Here is a 17,845-nt window from a genome sequence, read left to right on the forward strand (position 1 = left end):
TGGGTTGGAATCCCTCCCTTTTAATCAATAGATTTGAATTGGTTTTTTTTATAAACATATCAATACATTTAGTAATTTTTAAAAAATAAGTAACTTGTAATAGTTTATTCCGGTCTTTGATCGAACAATTCAAAAGACTTGAATGCCAGAAAGCAAGATTTCCACAACTGCCGTGAATCTAACATACAACTCGTTCCATATTCCTCTAACCTTTGTGTGTTGTTTCCCTTTTAAGTATATATCAACACAAATGTGAAATGTTAATAACATTCTCTTTGACAATCTCTTTTAATTTATAACACTTTTTTTATTAATTGGTTAAAACCTACGTAAGATCCACTAAATTATATGAGTTTCGCTTTCACTTTAGTGTGACCTACATATATAAATTGCATACCGTCAACTATAGGCCTACACTCTTTGCCTGGAAAGAACATGAGTTGATCCTTTACTGCACTACTTTTTTTAGGAAGATGGCAGAAAATTAAATTGGTTTATTTATAAGCTGAAAATTAAATTAGGTGATCTATAGAGAAGCTTAATAACACTGGAAGAAAGAAGTCTCCAAACTTAAAAGTGTTAAGTTCAAAACGCTGAATGCATCATCTATCTTATGTAAATTGCATTTCAGGAATTTACTCTTATACCCTTCAAGATAGATCAATTGAGGAAAGATGACAAGAAGAAAGGTCAAACATGAAGAAAAGACTAGTCAACCGTCAACGCAGTCAAAGCACAAGCAAGGACAAAGCAGACGACGCAGATAAAGAAAGCCATGTTCACATATCGTTTGATAATCAACAAAGAGGAGATTGGTCAAGCTCAAAGCTGCAAGGCAAAGAAGGAAGGTCGAATAGCTCAGTCAGAAGGATCAGCAGAGAAGATCATAGCTTCAATGCACGTCATTAAGCTAGAAGGAGAAATATGATCAAAGCTGCAATGGAACAAGCTAGCAAAGGAAAGTCATATTCGCTGGATCATCTATCTGAAGAAAGCAAGTTGATGAAGAAGAGATCAAGAAACATGAGAAGACAAATCGTCTGGATCATCTTCACAAGGAAAAGCTTCAAAGCACATCTACACAAGAAGATCAAAGAGCTTCAAGAAGATTAAAGAACAAACTATGCAAGAACAAGTCAAGGCACTGGATCGTCTGAGAAGACTGCAAGAAACGTCTACAGCTCAACGTCTATCTCAAGACTAATTAAAGAAAGTAGTGCCTAGAGAAAAAAAACTTCATATTCAAATGGAAATATCTCTAACACTCTTGGGAGAAAGTCAAGTGCGAGAAAATCACGTGATACTCTACAAAGCACGCTGACCAAGGAAACTAGAGCAACATGTCTACATCAAAGTTTCATGTTTCTCTCTCATCAAGGATTGAAGAAATGGAGCAAAGATTATTGTCTACGCCTATTCTCATTGACTCAATTCAAGGTGAACTAGACAATCCATTTTTAAGACGAATGAAGAAACTGGTTAGAGCTGAAAGCATCGTCTGAGGAAGATAATGGTAAGCAGAACTTCAGAGACAATCAAGCCATCATCATCTGAAGACTGATGCACCAGGAAGGAAGGCGTGAGTAAAAGTTATAGAGCGACTGAGCCAAAGCAGAAACGCACTCATCGTCTGAAGAACTAAAGGAAGATCGTCTGAAGAAGAATGAAGACAAAGGAGCAGAAGATCGTCCGAGAAGTCAAAGTTCCTCTCCAGCAAACTACGAAGTCAAATCAAGTAACTTTCCCTTGAAGATAAAGTCTAAAGAAATTAAAGCTTTGTGCAGAAGATTCAAATTGAAGATCAAATATCTGACACAATGCTATGATGAAGAAAAGTTTCGTGGTGTCACTATCAGATTTCCATACCTCTACACCAACGGATATAAACTCAGATCTATGCTACCTACTAAATGATAGATACATCTTTACGACACAGGGTCTTTATCAAACAGTACCACGTTCTGATGAAAGTACACTTTGTGCTATTTGATCCAACGACTAGAAGCTTTGTGAACTCCACGCTCCAACGGGCCGCAACAACTACTTTTTACTCACAGAAGATTCAGAAGTATAAAGAGAAGAAGTGAAGATTGGAGGAGGTTGAGCTTATGCTCACATGGATTGAACTTTATGCTCAAATGATTTAAGCGTGAAAAGAAGCCTCAATGCCCAATTTTAGACATCGATGATGCGCTTCATGATCATATCATTATCATTCATCACCGTTTGATTCAACATATATGATAGATATTCTTTAGAGTTAAATTCTTTTCTATCTCTGTATGTAATAGAACATAAAGCATAAGCTTAGAGTTGAAAATCTCATAAATGCTTTATGTTTATGAACTTATTTGATCTACTATCCCTCTTAGAAGAGGAGACTTCAAAGTAGAAGAAAATGATCTTGAGAAAAATTGTTTTGGGAGACGTCCTGTCTAATACTTGTAAACGAGAAATCCTTCAAATACTTAGTAGGAGGAGTCCTTATAAACTCAATGCTTGGAAAGGTAGTGAAATAATACTTGGAGGAGTTCTGGACAATACTCACTAGGAGGAGTCCTTATAAACTTGTATGAGGAGTCCTTATAAAATCGTGAGGAGGAGTCCTTATAAACTCAATGCCTGAAGAGGCAGTGAAAGGAAGAGTCCTGAATAATACTCACCAGGAGGAGTCCTTATAAACTCAATGCCTGAAGAGGCAGTGAAATAATACTTGGAGGAGTCCCGTCGAATACTCACCGGGATCGAGAAGTTCTGTTGAATACTTGTAAGGAGAAGTCCTGGATACTTGCATAGTGAAATCCCGGCTTTGGCGGGGACTGGATACAGCCCTATCGTTATGGGGTCGAACCAGAATAAATCGTCTGTGTCTATCGTCTATCTCTTTCTCTTTCTCCCCGTTAACGTTTGCGCTGCCCCCAAACAATATCAACCAAGATGTAATATCCTCTATCATTTGGATATCCATTTTTTATGGCACAATTCACTCCCCCTTTTCTTGTGCAACTCTGTGTCTTTTCTCACTTTAGAAAGGTTGTGTCTTCTCTAGAAGCTTGTCTCGGTAACGCATCGACCTTTATGTTGAGCTCTCTAGAAACATAAGACAAAGAGAAAATTCAATCTCAAAGCCGCATAGCCCTACTCTTGAGTATGATATCACAAACCAATGATCATGAATCTTCGCATTGCCATTTATAAGCTCCACGTATAACCTCTCTCCATGTACCTCAACAGCCACACATGTCGTAACTCGTAACTCTTCCTCCATATTGACTAACTCGTAACTCTTCATCCACATTGGGAATTAAAGAGCAAACCACAAGTGAGTTGAACACCACATCTTTTACCAAAAACCTTAGGACATTAGGCGTATAAGTCATCTCACTTATAAAATGCTCAAACTTGTCCTTATCTTCCAACATGAGACTTACTCACACATGATATCAAAACAATCTCGCCTCAAGTGTGAGTCTATCTCAAACGAAAGCCGAAGCCTCCAAATACTTTAATCGCTATTGGGTTGATCAACGGAACTCGCCGCCTGATCACAATATTTCCATGAAGGCTTTCCAGACAAGAAGCCGGTCACCATGGTCAAAAAACAATCGGCTCTGATACCACTATTGAGTCAAACAAAGGAGACGATTTAAACTACGGGGGATCATCCACATTGGCCATCAAAGAGAAAATTACAAGTGAGTTTGACACCGCATTTTACACTCAAACCTTAAGGCATTAGGTGTATGAGTCATCTTCCTTATAAACTGCTCAAATTAATTAAACTTGTATTTATCTTCCAATGTGATCACACTTGATATCACAATACTCTTTATGTCGAACTTTTGGCCATCAATGGTCTTCTCTCTTAACTTGAGAGTTGGGTTATCGATACATCTTTTGTGATAGTCACTCACTTGACACTACTAGGATGTTGAAGTCCTCTGCCATATCTACTTCGGACTTGAGAGCATTGGTGGAAGAGATTATTGATATCTCTACTTGCCTATGACGTGTCTTCTTCCATCACATCTAAAGATAGGTTCTCACAAACTAGTCTTTTTAAGTCTGCATTTCTAGTTTGCTCTTAGTAAGTAGTCTCTCCTCCTACTAAGTTGACTTCGCTTTTAGCTTCTTATCAACATTGTTATGTTGGCCTAGTCCCGGTGCTGTTTTATCTTTTACTTCTGCGATTCATCATAACTTTTTTTTTACAACTGTACGTTTAATAGGCTTCGAATTCGATCGTAGGATTAGTCAACTAATACGTTGTTTAAATTTTAAACTCTAAATAATCCATCTGCCTCTTTCTCTCTTTAAATTTAATCACGGATGATGCTTATCAGAAGTGTTCTTTACAAATAGTCAAATATAATTCATTGCTTTATCTGTTGTCATAAACACAATTGATTGCTGACTAACCGAATATTGACATTTCTTAGTTTAGATGTTGCTTTCCTCTTTGAGTACTAGTAGGAGATGTACAGATCGTAAAACACAACTTATCAATTAATATGTTTTCATTAAAAGGTGATATAAAATTATTATTGTAATTAGATCTCATTATTTCAAATTAAAATAATCGAAACATTAGTTTAATATTTGTATAAATTTATATAAACGGTCAACGTACCACATAATTTACCTTAGTTTATACTTTATACTATAAGGTGAACAAACTAAATTATTGCTGTTAAAAAAAAAACTAAACTATTGGATGAGAACACAAGATTTTTTTTTAAATGAAACACAAGTTTGAATTATAGGAAAGACATTTAGAAGAGAAAAATGCGCAATTGCTTCTCAAACATAAGATGATATCCATTAAAAATCACAAATAAATAAACATTGATCAACATATATTATTTAAAAGATTTTAAACTCTTAGTTAAATTATTTTCCTCTTTGTAAAAGAAAACTCTTAGTTAAATTATAAACTTATTTCAACAATGAAAATATAATTTATGAATAGTATTTACTTAAATAATAAAAGTATATTATTTAATTTTTTGATTGTGCAAAATTTTATAAATCTAATTTGTCTAGTATAAATATTGTTAGAACTTTTGGTGTAATGTTTTTAATTGGATATTTATATTAAATTATCAAATAAAATTTCTTTTATTCTCTAAAATCTCTATATTCAGTTAACTGAGAAAAAGTATTCAATTAATTTATAATTAATAGCCATAAAAAATTATCCCTACATAAAGTCAGTAATCGGTAGCCATGAGACCAATTCTGTTGAGTATGCATCTTCCAACAAATTATTTTTCATATACATTGCCCCAAGGTCGAACATTGAACTAGATGCTTAAGTAGTTCAACTATCTATGAGTTGTGCTAGACCTTGTTGGTATTACTCATTATATATTCTAATTTAATATAAATATTCAATTAAAAACCTCATTTTATATAACAATATTCACAATTGGAAAATTAGTTTTATAAAAATGATCACAAATATGAAAATTGAATGATATATTTTTAATATTTAAATAAATGTTAGTCATAAATTATTTATTATATATGAATTATTACTTTCAAAAAAAAATATAAATTATTGAAATAAGTTTATTATTCTTTTTGTTTTTGAAGGAAGCACCATAAGGGTACATTTTTTTGAAAGTTACTATAGGGGTACATAAAAAAGTAAAATTTAATAAATAAAAACAAAAGAAGAAAACTTTTCAAAAAAAAATCATACAAATTAATAAAAAACATAAAAAATAATAAAGAAAATAAAATATGGAAAGAGGAGAAGAAACGAAGAGAGAGCTAAGTGGGGCAGAGGCACACGTTAAGAGCAGGCAATTCCATGTGCACACACACATGGATCAGGGAAAGAGAAGAACAACATGATGAACTGAAACATCATCAAAAAATCTCTCATTTCTCTACTCTACAACCTCAAATCCAAAACCCATCATCAAATTCCCAGAAAGATTACAACTTCACTGAGAAAAAACAACAACATGAAGGAAACCGGTGATGGGTTTGTGAGAGCGGATCAGATTGATCTGAAGAGCATAGATGAACAGCTTGAGAGGCATCTCAACAAGGTGTTGACCATCGACAAGAAGAAACGCTTAGAAGATGAAGATTCTGCTGCTGGTTCTGATCATCATCATCATGTTCATGTTCATTCAAGCGCTTCTGCTTCCCCCACTGCCATTAAGTTCAGACCTGTTGGTGGGGTTAGCTTCAAGAATCCGAAGCAGGAGTGGGAGATTGAACCTTCCAAACTCATCATCAAGAGTGTTATAGCTCGTGGAACTTTTGGTACAGTCCATCGTGGTGTCTATGATACACAGGATGTTGCTGGTGAGTTTCATCTTTTGATTTTTTTACGTTTTCAGTTTTTGTGATTCTGGGGTCAATTTTGGTCTTCAGATTTAGATCAAAGGAATGAAAGTAGGTTGAATTTGTTTAGAATAGATTTTCTCGTGATTTTTCAAGTTTTTTGGTTTTTACTTGATTTTTCAAAGTAAAGTCTTGTTCTGGGCTTGCCAATGGATGCAGCTTAAAAAATTCTTAATCTCTTCTATTCAATTTAGCCAATTCCTTTGCTTCTGAATTTTGTTGAAAAGAGTTGACTTTTACTATGATTTAGTGATGGGCCATTTCCCAGACTCGGGGTTGAATTTATGAGAGTGATAGTAGTAGTTTGGATGATGTTTTGGTTGATTGTTCTTGTGATAGAATCGGTAGAGAAGTGGTTTCCTTTATCTGCATTTCGCTGATCACGGTTATTGTCGTTACTTCTACTTAATGATCAGTGAAATTGCTGGACTGGGGTGAAGAAGGCCAAAGGACTGAAGCTGAAGTTGCTTCCTTGAGGGCAGCGTTTATTCAGGAAGTTGCTGTGTGGCATAAACTTGATCATCCCAATGTCACAAAGGTTAGTTTCAATTTCTTCAACTTCAATTTCTTTCATTTTGTTTAGGTTATTATTATTATTTGTTGAGCTTTTGGGTTCATTGTTGCATATGTTAATATTATTTCGGGTGAAGGATCCATCAAAACATAGAACCAGGGTTTTAAGTTGCGGTTGCGGCTGCTTGCGGAATCGCAGACAAATGCGGGTTGATGAGACCGCGATTGCGGCCGCGATTCCAATGCAAGGAGTCCAAAACCCTTTACATTGCGGACCGCAATTCAAAACCGTGCATAGAACTTCCTTCCTCCTAAGGTCCTATGGACTCATTATCATTGAAGTGTTTCATTTTCAAGATAATGCATCTCAGTCCTCCTTTTTAAGTATACTGTATACCTCATGTCTATGCATACCTGCTTTCAGTTTTAGACTATCTCTGTGGTTGCATACTTGCATATAATGTCTTTAGTGGGTGGCAAGCGATTAGGTCTTTTGGAAACTTTTATACTCAGGGATGCCGGGATGCCAAGTTATGTGGGCTTAACATAGTTTAAAATTGCGGTCCACAACCACAATTGCAGCTGCAATGTAAACGTTTTTCAGCTCACTGCAACATACTGCGGCTGCAATTGCAGCCGCATCAGCAACATTTGTCCACAATATCAAGGATCAAGACGTAACGTAATCACGACCCTAATTCAAACCCTTGGGTTTAACTTATTAGCGATTTCCTTCTTAACTACATCATCCCCACCTTGCTACCTCCCTTCTCTATCCTTCCTTCACTTTATATTCACCAGCTTTTATCTGCTTTCCATTGTGGGTTTAGTTTCCTTTATTGCCGCTGAGGATTATTTTATTATTATTAAATTTTAAATAAAATCTTCATGTACATTGTTTTAAGAGCACGAGGCATGCAGGTTTCCTGCTGTGCGTCTGTAACAATGAATTTGAAATTTTCATTTGTAAAGTTAAAGAAACTCGAGTATTTTATGGAAGTAAAAAGTTGTGAATTTTATCATGTTGAAGTTTATTGACAAGATTTGAGCTTAACTGCCCTAGATATGTTTTTCTGGTTCTCTATTGGTAATCAAATTTTTACTCAAGATATGGAACCTTGAAATGATTTTGACAAAAAGGAGTAATATGGAATGAGATTGTTGTGTTATGTAAATTGGAATAGGTTAATCCGAGGAATCTTCACAGAAATATCATTGCATAATTTGCAACATTAGCCACATATAATATTTACCTTATTAACAAGATTTAGTATTCAAGAGTTTGAAGATAATCCATACTCCATAGTTGGTGTATTTGAACATGTTTGAAGTTTTAATTATTTTTATTAAAACAGTTTTTAGGACATCTCTGTTGACTATAGCCTATCCATTCTAGTTGATTACAGGATCGGTAACTTGATTACCCCTGTTCCAGTAAAAGTTTGGAACTATTATTTCTATTATGTAAAACTGTTTAGTACCCTATAAGAAATACAAATAACTTCTTATAAAAAAGAGACAATTTGTATATATTGTCATTCTATGTGTTAGTTATTGCAGCTTCAGAGAGCTCTAAACTTGTACTACTCTTTCACATTAGAAGATGAAAACAGATGTGAATAGACATTTTCCATTTGGTTCAGTTTCCCTGTTTCTGTTGAGTGAAGCTCGTGAACAAATAAACCGGCCTACCAGCATGTTCTGAAATTTCCTTATCACGAAAGCTTCTAGTCTTCTGGTTTAAATGATTTTTGGTGTATCTGTTATTTGGAGAATTGATATGTTTATTACCATGTTCTCTTCTCAATGAACTTCGACTTTTTTTCTGACTGAAGAAAGGATATCCTATATTTTCATTGCATTCAAGTCCATACATTTGGTATGTTGGTCCTTGTATTACCCTTTTCTGGGGCAAAAGTTGCATGCAGGTGTAGAGAATAAATAAGTAATTATTATATTGCCCATTTGGCCTTCTTGGCTCTTCTTCTTCATGGCATTTTCTCTTTCTTGTTCTATGTGGTCATATTTTGCTGTTAATTTTTGTCTCTTTTTTCAGAGGTTAGTATGTACTTTTCTGCAAGCATTTTTTCCTTCCTAGAAATTGAAAGTATTTGTGTTCTCCATGTTTAGTTTATAGGGGCAACAATGGGATCTTCAGAATTGCAGATACAAACTGATAATGGTCTAATTAGCATGCCAAGCAACATCTGTTGTGTTGTTGTGGAATATCTTGCTGGCGGTACGCTGAAGTCATACTTAATAAAGAACAGGAGAAGGAAGTTAGCTTTTAAAGTTGTCATTCAGCTGGCACTTGATCTTGCAAGAGGGTATGTATCTATTTAAATTATGGCTAAGCAGGTTGGGGATAATAACACTTATTGTTAATGTAACTACTCAACTTGAATTCACTTGGTTTCACAGGCTGAGTTATCTCCACTCTCAGAAGATTGTCCATAGAGACGTGAAGACAGAGAACATGCTGCTGGACAAGACGCGAACGGTTAAAATTGCTGATTTTGGGGTTGCTCGCGTTGAAGCGTCAAATCCTAATGATATGACTGGGGAGACTGGTACTCTTGGTTATATGGCTCCAGAGGTGTGTTATCAGTACCTATGAAAACCTTTATAAATTATAAATTATTGTTCTAGCATGTACAATGGAGTGGAAGCCTTGGTGCAAAGGCATGCAATGTTTAAATACAAATGAATCCTCTGATGCAAAATTTGATATGAACTTGCATGAATAAGTCAGACCCTGTCTGAATTTATAATCATTTATTTAGACAGAGATAGACAGAAATTTTGCACATGATCTTTGCCATGTGAAAAATTCACATGAAAGAATCTATTCCCATGTCCAAAATTTTCACATGATCTTTTCAAATAGTTGTAAAACTGATCAATGATAAAGCCCTTGTAATTGACTAATCATTTTTCATTTTCCCAATCGGGGTGGCTGCTTTCAGGTCTTAAATGGCAACCCCTATAACAGGAAATGTGATGTGTACAGTTTTGGTATCTGTTTATGGGAAATATATTGTTGTGACATGCCATATCCTGACCTAAGTTTCTCAGAAATTACTTCAGCCGTGGTTCGCCAGGTACCTTTGCTTCTCTGTTTTTATTGGTTGTTTCACTTGAGCAGGATTATGTGTCTGTGAATCCGTTATGATTATCATCATTTTCTGTTGGAATTTTAGAATTTGAGACCAGAAATACCGAGATGCTGCCCGAGTTCCCTTGCGAATGTAATGAAGAAATGCTGGGATGCGACTCCTGATAAGCGGCCGGAGATGGACGAGGTAGTTTCCATGATGGAGGCCATTGACACATCCAAAGGTGGAGGTATGATCCCTTTTGACCAGCAGCAGGGTTGTCTTTGCTTCCGCAAGCATAGAGGGCCTTGAAGATTCAGTGGTTTATTCACTGTTTGAAGAATCAATTTGTATCTATGGTGAGAGAATACAGGGTTTGGATATTGATATGAGAGAAATACACAGTAGCTGGTATAGGTAGCAGGAGCTGGTGAAATTGTCCGTGCATTGGATGTGTAAAGCTGTACCTCAGATTTTTCTTTTACTCTTACCTTTTTCCCCTCTTGGTTTGGGTTTTGTGGTATGGGTATTAACTTCAGCTTGGCAATGTTGCCTCCTAGCAGGATCTTCATTATATATTATACTGTTGCAAACTTGCAATCATAATTGATGTGATTAAATTGGATCAATTTTCTGTTCTGGTCTCTTATTATTCCCTTTCTATTTTGGGCTGCTAGTCTCATAGCGTGTTTGGATAGGCTTGAAATCCAGAAGTTACTTAAAGAAGCTTCTCAATTGATTCTGGCTTTAGAATCAATTGTAAAAGAATTTCCAAAACATGTACTAAGAATTTGAAATTTATGCTGTATTCTAATTAATCTAGATCAAATCTTAAGGGATGAAGTTCTCCAATCGAAGTTTAGAACAATCCTTTCCAAACACAATGATGAGATTCCAAACTCAAAGTTGTTGACTGAGGTATTTTGCTTCTCATTGAATAAAGCTAATTTTTTCTCAATGTGTTATTATCTAACTTCAAATGATAATCTTATTGCATTTTAGGAGAGGAAAAGTCAAATACTTCATTGTTACTCTTCATTTCATGGGGTCCAAAGGGGGATGCGTTAAATCAGAGGATGCATGCATCTTTTCATAAATCGGTATTATGATGTTTTTTTTTTTAGTTCAAAAAAATTATGTTGTTATAATGAAGTGCATATTATTTCTAAATTCATTTGTGTTAATAACCCATTGTGATGTTTTTTATGAGAAAACAATGACGGTTTTTCAACAGAAATTGAGTATCGTTTCTCATAATCCTTAATCTCATATCGGTGCCGTTGGATGTCACTGAAATTTGTATGTAACATTTTCTATTAATTCTTGCGCGGCGGCAACCCCTCCTTTCGCTCCTTAATCTTTTTTTTCTTGGTCTTTTCTTCCTTTCTAGAGTACCTTTCATATGGGCTTGCAATCAGTGCCTCTTATGCTGTCTTTTGTCCTTTCCTTCCTCAAGTAGCGGCCGCCGCCAGCCACGCCTTCCCGAGTTCCCGCGCTCCTTGACCGTCTGTTTTTCGATCCTTCCCACCGTTGCTCTGTTCCGCGTTTTTCTCTGCCCATGGTATGGCTGGTTGGTTTTGCCTTGCTCTGATTCGTTCGTTTGAGGCGAATGGAGTGGAAAAGGTATAACTTCTTTCGTTTCTTCTCTCATGGAATTTGATGATATATTTATTGATGATGAAGACGACCCTGATGCTTGATTCTCTCTGGATAATGACTCGATCAAAGATTTTGCGGCTTTCCTGTCCCAACGAAAGACCAAAAGATTATCTGGGTTTGTTTTCAGAGACGGTGGTTGCAAAGAGGGGAGTTGTGTATGACGGGAGTGGATGCGTCGGTCTCCCCTAGTGGCTGGTGTTGGGGTCTTTTGGTTTGTAGTTTGAAGAAGCTTATTTCTTCCTCTCTGGTCTTGGTGCGACGACTGTGTCTTTGGTTTCAGCGCAGTTCCGCTTTCGCCACCCTCCTTTATTGAAGTGGCGGCGTTTGATGTCCTTCCAGTCACCCACCTCTCGCACAACCGAGTTGTTGACATTCATGGTAGGGCTCTCAAATCATTGATTGGTTGAGTCTTCTTGGCGCGCTGCTGTAGTGGATGTCTCGTGGTTTTTTGCTGGTGGGTCGCTGTTTGGTTTATGGTTCTCTTTGAAGGTTGCTGCTTGAGCTTGGTGTTGTCGTGGATGAAGTTTGATGTTTTGCTTGCACGTGTGATCTTGTTTTTGAAGGTATGAAAAACACTAGAAAGGGGGGGGGGGGTTTGAATATGGTTTTACGTTTAAAAACTTTCCCTCAAGATTTTAACAAATCTTCTCGGTTTCAAGAACACAAAGTGCAAGAGATAAAGACATAAGAAAAGCACACAAGTGTTTTATCCTGGTTCACTTGATAAATCCCTCAAGCTAGTCCAGTCCACCCGTTAAGGTGATTTCTTCCTTCGTAGAATGAAGGCAATCTACTATTCAAAGATTGTTACAACTGCACTAGCACACCTTGCTCAGTGACTACTAACAAATCTAAGAACTAGCAACACTAAGACAAACAAGTCTTAGTCTTTTCAAGAAATCGGACCTCACTGGTCTCTCAAGGAACTACAAGCAGATTGTAGAAGGTTTGGGTTTACAATGAGTTGCTTCTAAACAAGCAGGAGTAAACACAATAAGAACAATGAAGAAATATTGCTAAGGTATTTGCTTGTAGGTTTTCACTTGTATTGCACAATAGTTTCTTGGCCAATTTCTTATCTCTTCAGCCCTTTTATACTTCAAGGTGAGGTGTTGTATTCGTTGAAAGAATCTATCCGTTGGAGGGCAATTCTGGAAATTCCAGAACCTGATGTGGCTGAACCTTGTAGGTAAGGCGGTTAGAATAGTACACTGCTTTTGTACTATTGACAATGACATTGCCTTAGCCTAGTTGACTTCTGATCTTGACGATGCTTCATGTTGGAACTTGTGAAGCAATTGATCAGAGTCAGAAGGAAGCTTGGATCCTCTGGCCTTCATAACTTCTGCTTCTGGACCGTTCACTCTGAACATCTGGTCTTCAGAATTAGAAGCGCTTAGGTCTTGAGAGCCAGCTTACTCTTGGACTTCAGAATCTTTAAGTCTCAGCTTCTGGACCGTTCGCTCAGAACTTCTGGTCTTCAGAACTTCAGCACTTGAATCTTCAGAGCCCACATCAGAGCTTTAATCTTCAGAACATCTGAAGCATTTACTACCGTTCAGAAGAATGTAGTGATTGCAGAAGCGTTTCACTGGTTACTCTTGGGTCTTAAACTTCTGATGGATATTTCTTTGAACCAGAATTAGAACCTGTTTGTCAAACACTAAACAGACTAACGTTAGAGTAACCTAATTGTTCATACACAAATATAAACTTGTTATCATCAAAACATAGAGTTGTACCACCTGACAAATCTTGGTATTACAGTTTTTTTTCCCTTAGCGTGTTCCTTTTTCTGCTTTCTACTGGGTTTTTAGGTTAAAGTCTCAGCTCTATGACGTTCTGGCTTTCAATTGTAGGTGTCATGCGACTGATACGTCTGTATCTGTCGTTGTTTTCGGCTTTAATAGGAACTCTCATATGGATGTATTCGGTACGCTTGTGGGGTTTTTTAGATATGTTTTGAGAGTCTTTACTGTAGTTTCTGAGTATCTGCCAACTTTTATTTACGTGACTACTGTACCCATTGTTGAGAGGAGATGTATCTCAACTTTATCTTATATATATCCTTTAACTTAAAAAATCATTTTTTATTGATAAAATCCTATCTTTGACATCAATTTCAATTTTATGACAAATTTAATTTGCCTACGGTTTTTTTTCTACTTGAACTTCATCACTTTTCCCTCTAAAAGCAAAAATATGATGCAAAGAACTAAAAAATGATAGTGTCTTTTCAACTATTTGGTAGATCCACTACCTGAGCATATAGTTCATCAATAACATTATTCCTAAATCAAACACTTCTGATATTATTTTTCTTCTATGCTTGCGATATTAATCATCTAAACATTTAGATACACAAGTATAATATTAGACTTCACAAGAGATAATTGATGAAGTTAACAAGTATAATATTTTTCCTAAGTGAGTATAATTATGACGTTAGTAGTATGAATTAGTTTCACATCTCATTTGGTGATCTTGTGCTATCTATCTATTTATAATTTTTGAAGCGTGAGTCAACACACTACCACTTCGTGTTATACGATAGTATGAATTATGCATTTGTTTCACATCTCATTTTGTGGTCTTGTGCTACAGTGAAACATCTATTTATCGATCTATTTATAATTTTTTAAGCGTAAGCTAAGACACTACCACTTCGTCTTATACGGAATATTTTTATCATATCAACATATTTACTTATGTGTCATCTTTCCCTTTTTCATTATATTCTTTTAGGGGTTGTATTGAACGTTTTTCATATATCATAGCATTACTCGTAACATTAATTAACCGTATGTAGTGTGGGTTTACAATCCTACGTTTTTTTTAGCCCGGGTATCCACCACTTATAGCAGTAATTAATTCTTTCACCGCTGGGGTTAGTACAAAGCAGGAAATGACTGAGCACAAATGATGCTTTATTCTTATGGTGAGGATTAAACCCTCAATCTGGTGGTTAAGGAACGAAGTGAGCTAACCATTACGTCACGTTTTATATATAACTAAGAAGAAGAGAAGTAATGCAAAAATGAAAAAAATTATATGCTCATGGTTTACAACAAGGCTTCTTTATGTTCTGATTTCTTAGTAACAAGCCAAGTTTTAGCAATGACATGTGAAATTACTGAAATGAGAAAACTAGTAATTTGAATGACTTCACTACTAGTGATCATGCTCCACTCTCAAGGCATCTAGGTAAGACTTTCCATCAAGTTTGCGAGCAAATAGATTCCTCAAGAACTCCTTTAATCCAATTCTTTTGAACCGTGCTGGTGTTTGTTCATTGACCAAGCTTGCTGCAGGACCTATCTCTGCATCATGTCTTGGCGAGTAGAATGTTGCAATTGAAAGCCTTTCTTTTCCAGAGTTTACTGTTGCACGATGCACAATACTTTTGTATATCCCATTAGTTACAATCTGCCATATTGTAAAACGTGCAAATAAAACAAAAAATTACAAGATTATTCAAGCTTAAGGAAAATTAAACATGTACCACTTAAACCAACCACCATAAATTGATTTGAAGTTTTTAAATTTTCCTCAACATACTATTAAGTGGAATTTCAAAAATCTTCTCCAATTAGTTGATATCATAAGATTGTGAATTTGTGATATGAAAGGATATGTTACCTCTAGAATGTCACCAACGTTTACAATGAAGGCATTAGGAAGGGGTTTAACAGGAACCCACATGCCATCTTTCCTTATCTGGAGCCCTTCTACTTCATTGACTTGTAGGAGGATGGTGAGACCTGCTCCATCTGAATGGGGTGTGAGGCCAATAACCTTCTCAGGTTGCAGACATGGTGGGTAATAGTTCATCCTCATTGACTGCTTCCCATCTTCAAACAACTCTCTCATTTCTGATTCTTCCATCTTTAGAGCTTTCCCCATATTTTCAATAATAACTACTCCTAGATTTTTTAGCTCTTGTGAGTAAAGCTCTAAAGTGTCTCTGCATAACAAAAAGAAGTGACTAAGTATGCATCTTTATGAATGGATGGAATTTTTTGTCTCATTTTCCTGTCTATCAATGAAATCTTGTCATGTCAATTGAAAAAAAACACGAGTGAGTGAGTTATAAACTTACATGCGTGTTTTTTACTGACACAACAAAATTTCATTGATCAAAATGAGAAGTGAGACACAATATTGGGAAAGAATATTTTGATCCCTCTGAATACGATATACCCCTAACCCCAAAACAAAACATCTTGGAGAGAAAACCTGATAGGAAGTGGGAGCTGTGGAAATAAGTGGGGCATTCTAGAGTGCTTAGGAAGAGTGGTCATATAAAACATATCAGCCCAATCAAGTTTCTGGTCTTCACTGATAACAAATGCTTGTCCAAATCCCTCCATAAGTTGTGGAGTCTGCCAAAACTTTTTCTTTTCTAACATTGGAAGGTTGAAGAAATCCTGAATCTCCAACTTCACTTTCTCTACCAAGGAAGAACTAACGCCATGGTTTACCAGCTACAGGAAGACCAACAATTAAGGCCCCGTTTGGAAGAAGTTCTTTGACCTTATTATATAGTTAGACAATTATACAAGCGTTTGAGAAAGTTTATGTAATGGCTTACTTTTGACAAATATGCTTATGCTTAACTATTTCCTAGTTATTTCAATAAACTTAACAAATTTACTTATGAATAAACGTTTATGCGAAAAAGCGATATCCTCTTAAATAAATTGTTTACCCGAACACATTTAAATTGGTAACTGAAAATTTATAATTAAGCATATGATGACTACTAAGTGATTTGAATTTCTTTCTTTATGTGTTAGTTTTAAGAAGTTGAGAGACAGAGAGAGAAAAAAGAGATCACCTGGAAGAATCCCCATTCTTTGCAAGCAAGGTGAAGCTTAGTCAACTCTGAACTCCCAGATTCTGCAGAAAGCAAGCTCTGCATATCAACAACTGGAATCTCAAGGATACCATCAGCTTCAGAGATGATCAAGATGTCTTCTTGTTGAGGCTGAATGTATCTGGATGGAACGGTAGAAATTTTTTTATCAGCCAATTCTTGAACTGATGGTACCAGAAGAGAAGTCCAAGATGAGTTTTTGATGTCTTCCATGGCTAGTTCCTCTGTCCTATGTTGTTCACAATATATATAATAAGTAACTCAAATCTTATACTCCTCCACTAGAGACGGATCCATGTTATGCATTGTGGGGACAATTGCCCCCACTAATTTTTCTTGATAATTATATATATGAGTGTTTGTATATATTTATAAATTGTTAATTTATAGCACTTGTGGATGTATTAGCAAATTTCTATTAGCAAAGATAGACCACCAAAGGATGTAAATATTTAGAATAAGGAGGTGGAGAAATAGAAGTAGTAAATGTGATATATAAGGTAATGTAATTAGAAGTGGAAGATAGATAGTGAAATGAGATATTTGAAGAAGTGTCTTAGTGCTATATAAGTCTATATATCACAACTGAAAAATGAAAATCATGTATCGATTGTATTTACTTGCAAGTTTAGCTTCGATACTAACAATGGTAATTGAAAAAAAAAATGAATAAGTTTTCTTACTGATGACTGTTTAATTATTTATATGTATGTTATATATTTTACACTTAGCCACAATACTATATTTTAGAGACTAGAAAGTTTTATCTATATTAGCTAAAGTTTTTGGCTCCTTCACTACCACACTCTATATAGGTAAAACATTACCCATTACAAAACGTAATTATGATTATGTATGTGAAAAGAGCATGTAAATAAGGTTATTACTATCATATGGAGATTGATTTTGATGCACAGTGAGAAATATTTCCAAAATATACCTTGGAAATATATATTGTATTATATTACTTAATGTTCGCAGTTATGTTAATATGCTCGATTGGTCTAGTGGATAGATCACTATCTATTTTGTTCCTGCGTGCGTGTTCGAACCCTGGCAGTTACCTTTTGTTCATTAATTATGAACCAACGTGATAGTTGGTAACATTACTGAAACATTAATTATATATGTCGGTTTTTGAGAAATCTTTTATTAAGAGATATATCTCTTCACCAAGGGATGTTTATATCTATATATATGTAAAGCTCACTTGAGTTATAAGTATTAAATGCATTAAATAATGAAGTTAAACAAATTTTTATTCAAGTTTTAATTTACATCCACTTATTATTAATTGTAAATTAGTAATTGTTAAACTTTTCAATTTCTCATATTTTAAATT

The 17,845-nt window shown here is 35.5% G+C and overlaps 2 protein-coding genes across 2 annotated transcripts; one reads left to right on the forward strand and one right to left on the reverse strand.

Moving 5' to 3' along the window:
* Nucleotides 1-5,784: 5,784 nt before the first annotated feature.
* Nucleotides 5,785-10,597, forward strand: LOC130711735 (serine/threonine-protein kinase STY13-like). The gene is made up of 6 exons (XM_057561456.1): nucleotides 5,785-6,321; nucleotides 6,777-6,898; nucleotides 9,004-9,200; nucleotides 9,295-9,469; nucleotides 9,840-9,974; nucleotides 10,074-10,597. Exons 1-6 carry the CDS (start codon nucleotides 5,973-5,975, stop codon nucleotides 10,278-10,280), a joined length of 1,185 nt encoding a protein of 394 aa, XP_057417439.1. The 5' UTR covers nucleotides 5,785-5,972; the 3' UTR covers nucleotides 10,281-10,597.
* Nucleotides 10,598-14,654: 4,057 nt separating this feature from the next.
* LOC130716083 (protein SRG1-like) lies at nucleotides 14,655-16,748 on the reverse strand. The gene is made up of 4 exons (XM_057566271.1): nucleotides 16,465-16,748; nucleotides 15,864-16,111; nucleotides 15,267-15,591; nucleotides 14,655-15,053 (listed from the first exon to the last, which is right to left on the reverse strand). Exons 1-4 carry the CDS (start codon nucleotides 16,714-16,716, stop codon nucleotides 14,799-14,801), a joined length of 1,080 nt encoding a protein of 359 aa, XP_057422254.1. The 5' UTR covers nucleotides 16,717-16,748; the 3' UTR covers nucleotides 14,655-14,798.
* Nucleotides 16,749-17,845: the final 1,097 nt, after the last annotated feature.

Source organism: Lotus japonicus, chromosome 4 (assembly GCF_012489685.1).
Source record: "Lotus japonicus ecotype B-129 chromosome 4, LjGifu_v1.2".
NCBI lineage: Eukaryota > Viridiplantae > Streptophyta > Magnoliopsida > Fabales > Fabaceae > Lotus > Lotus japonicus.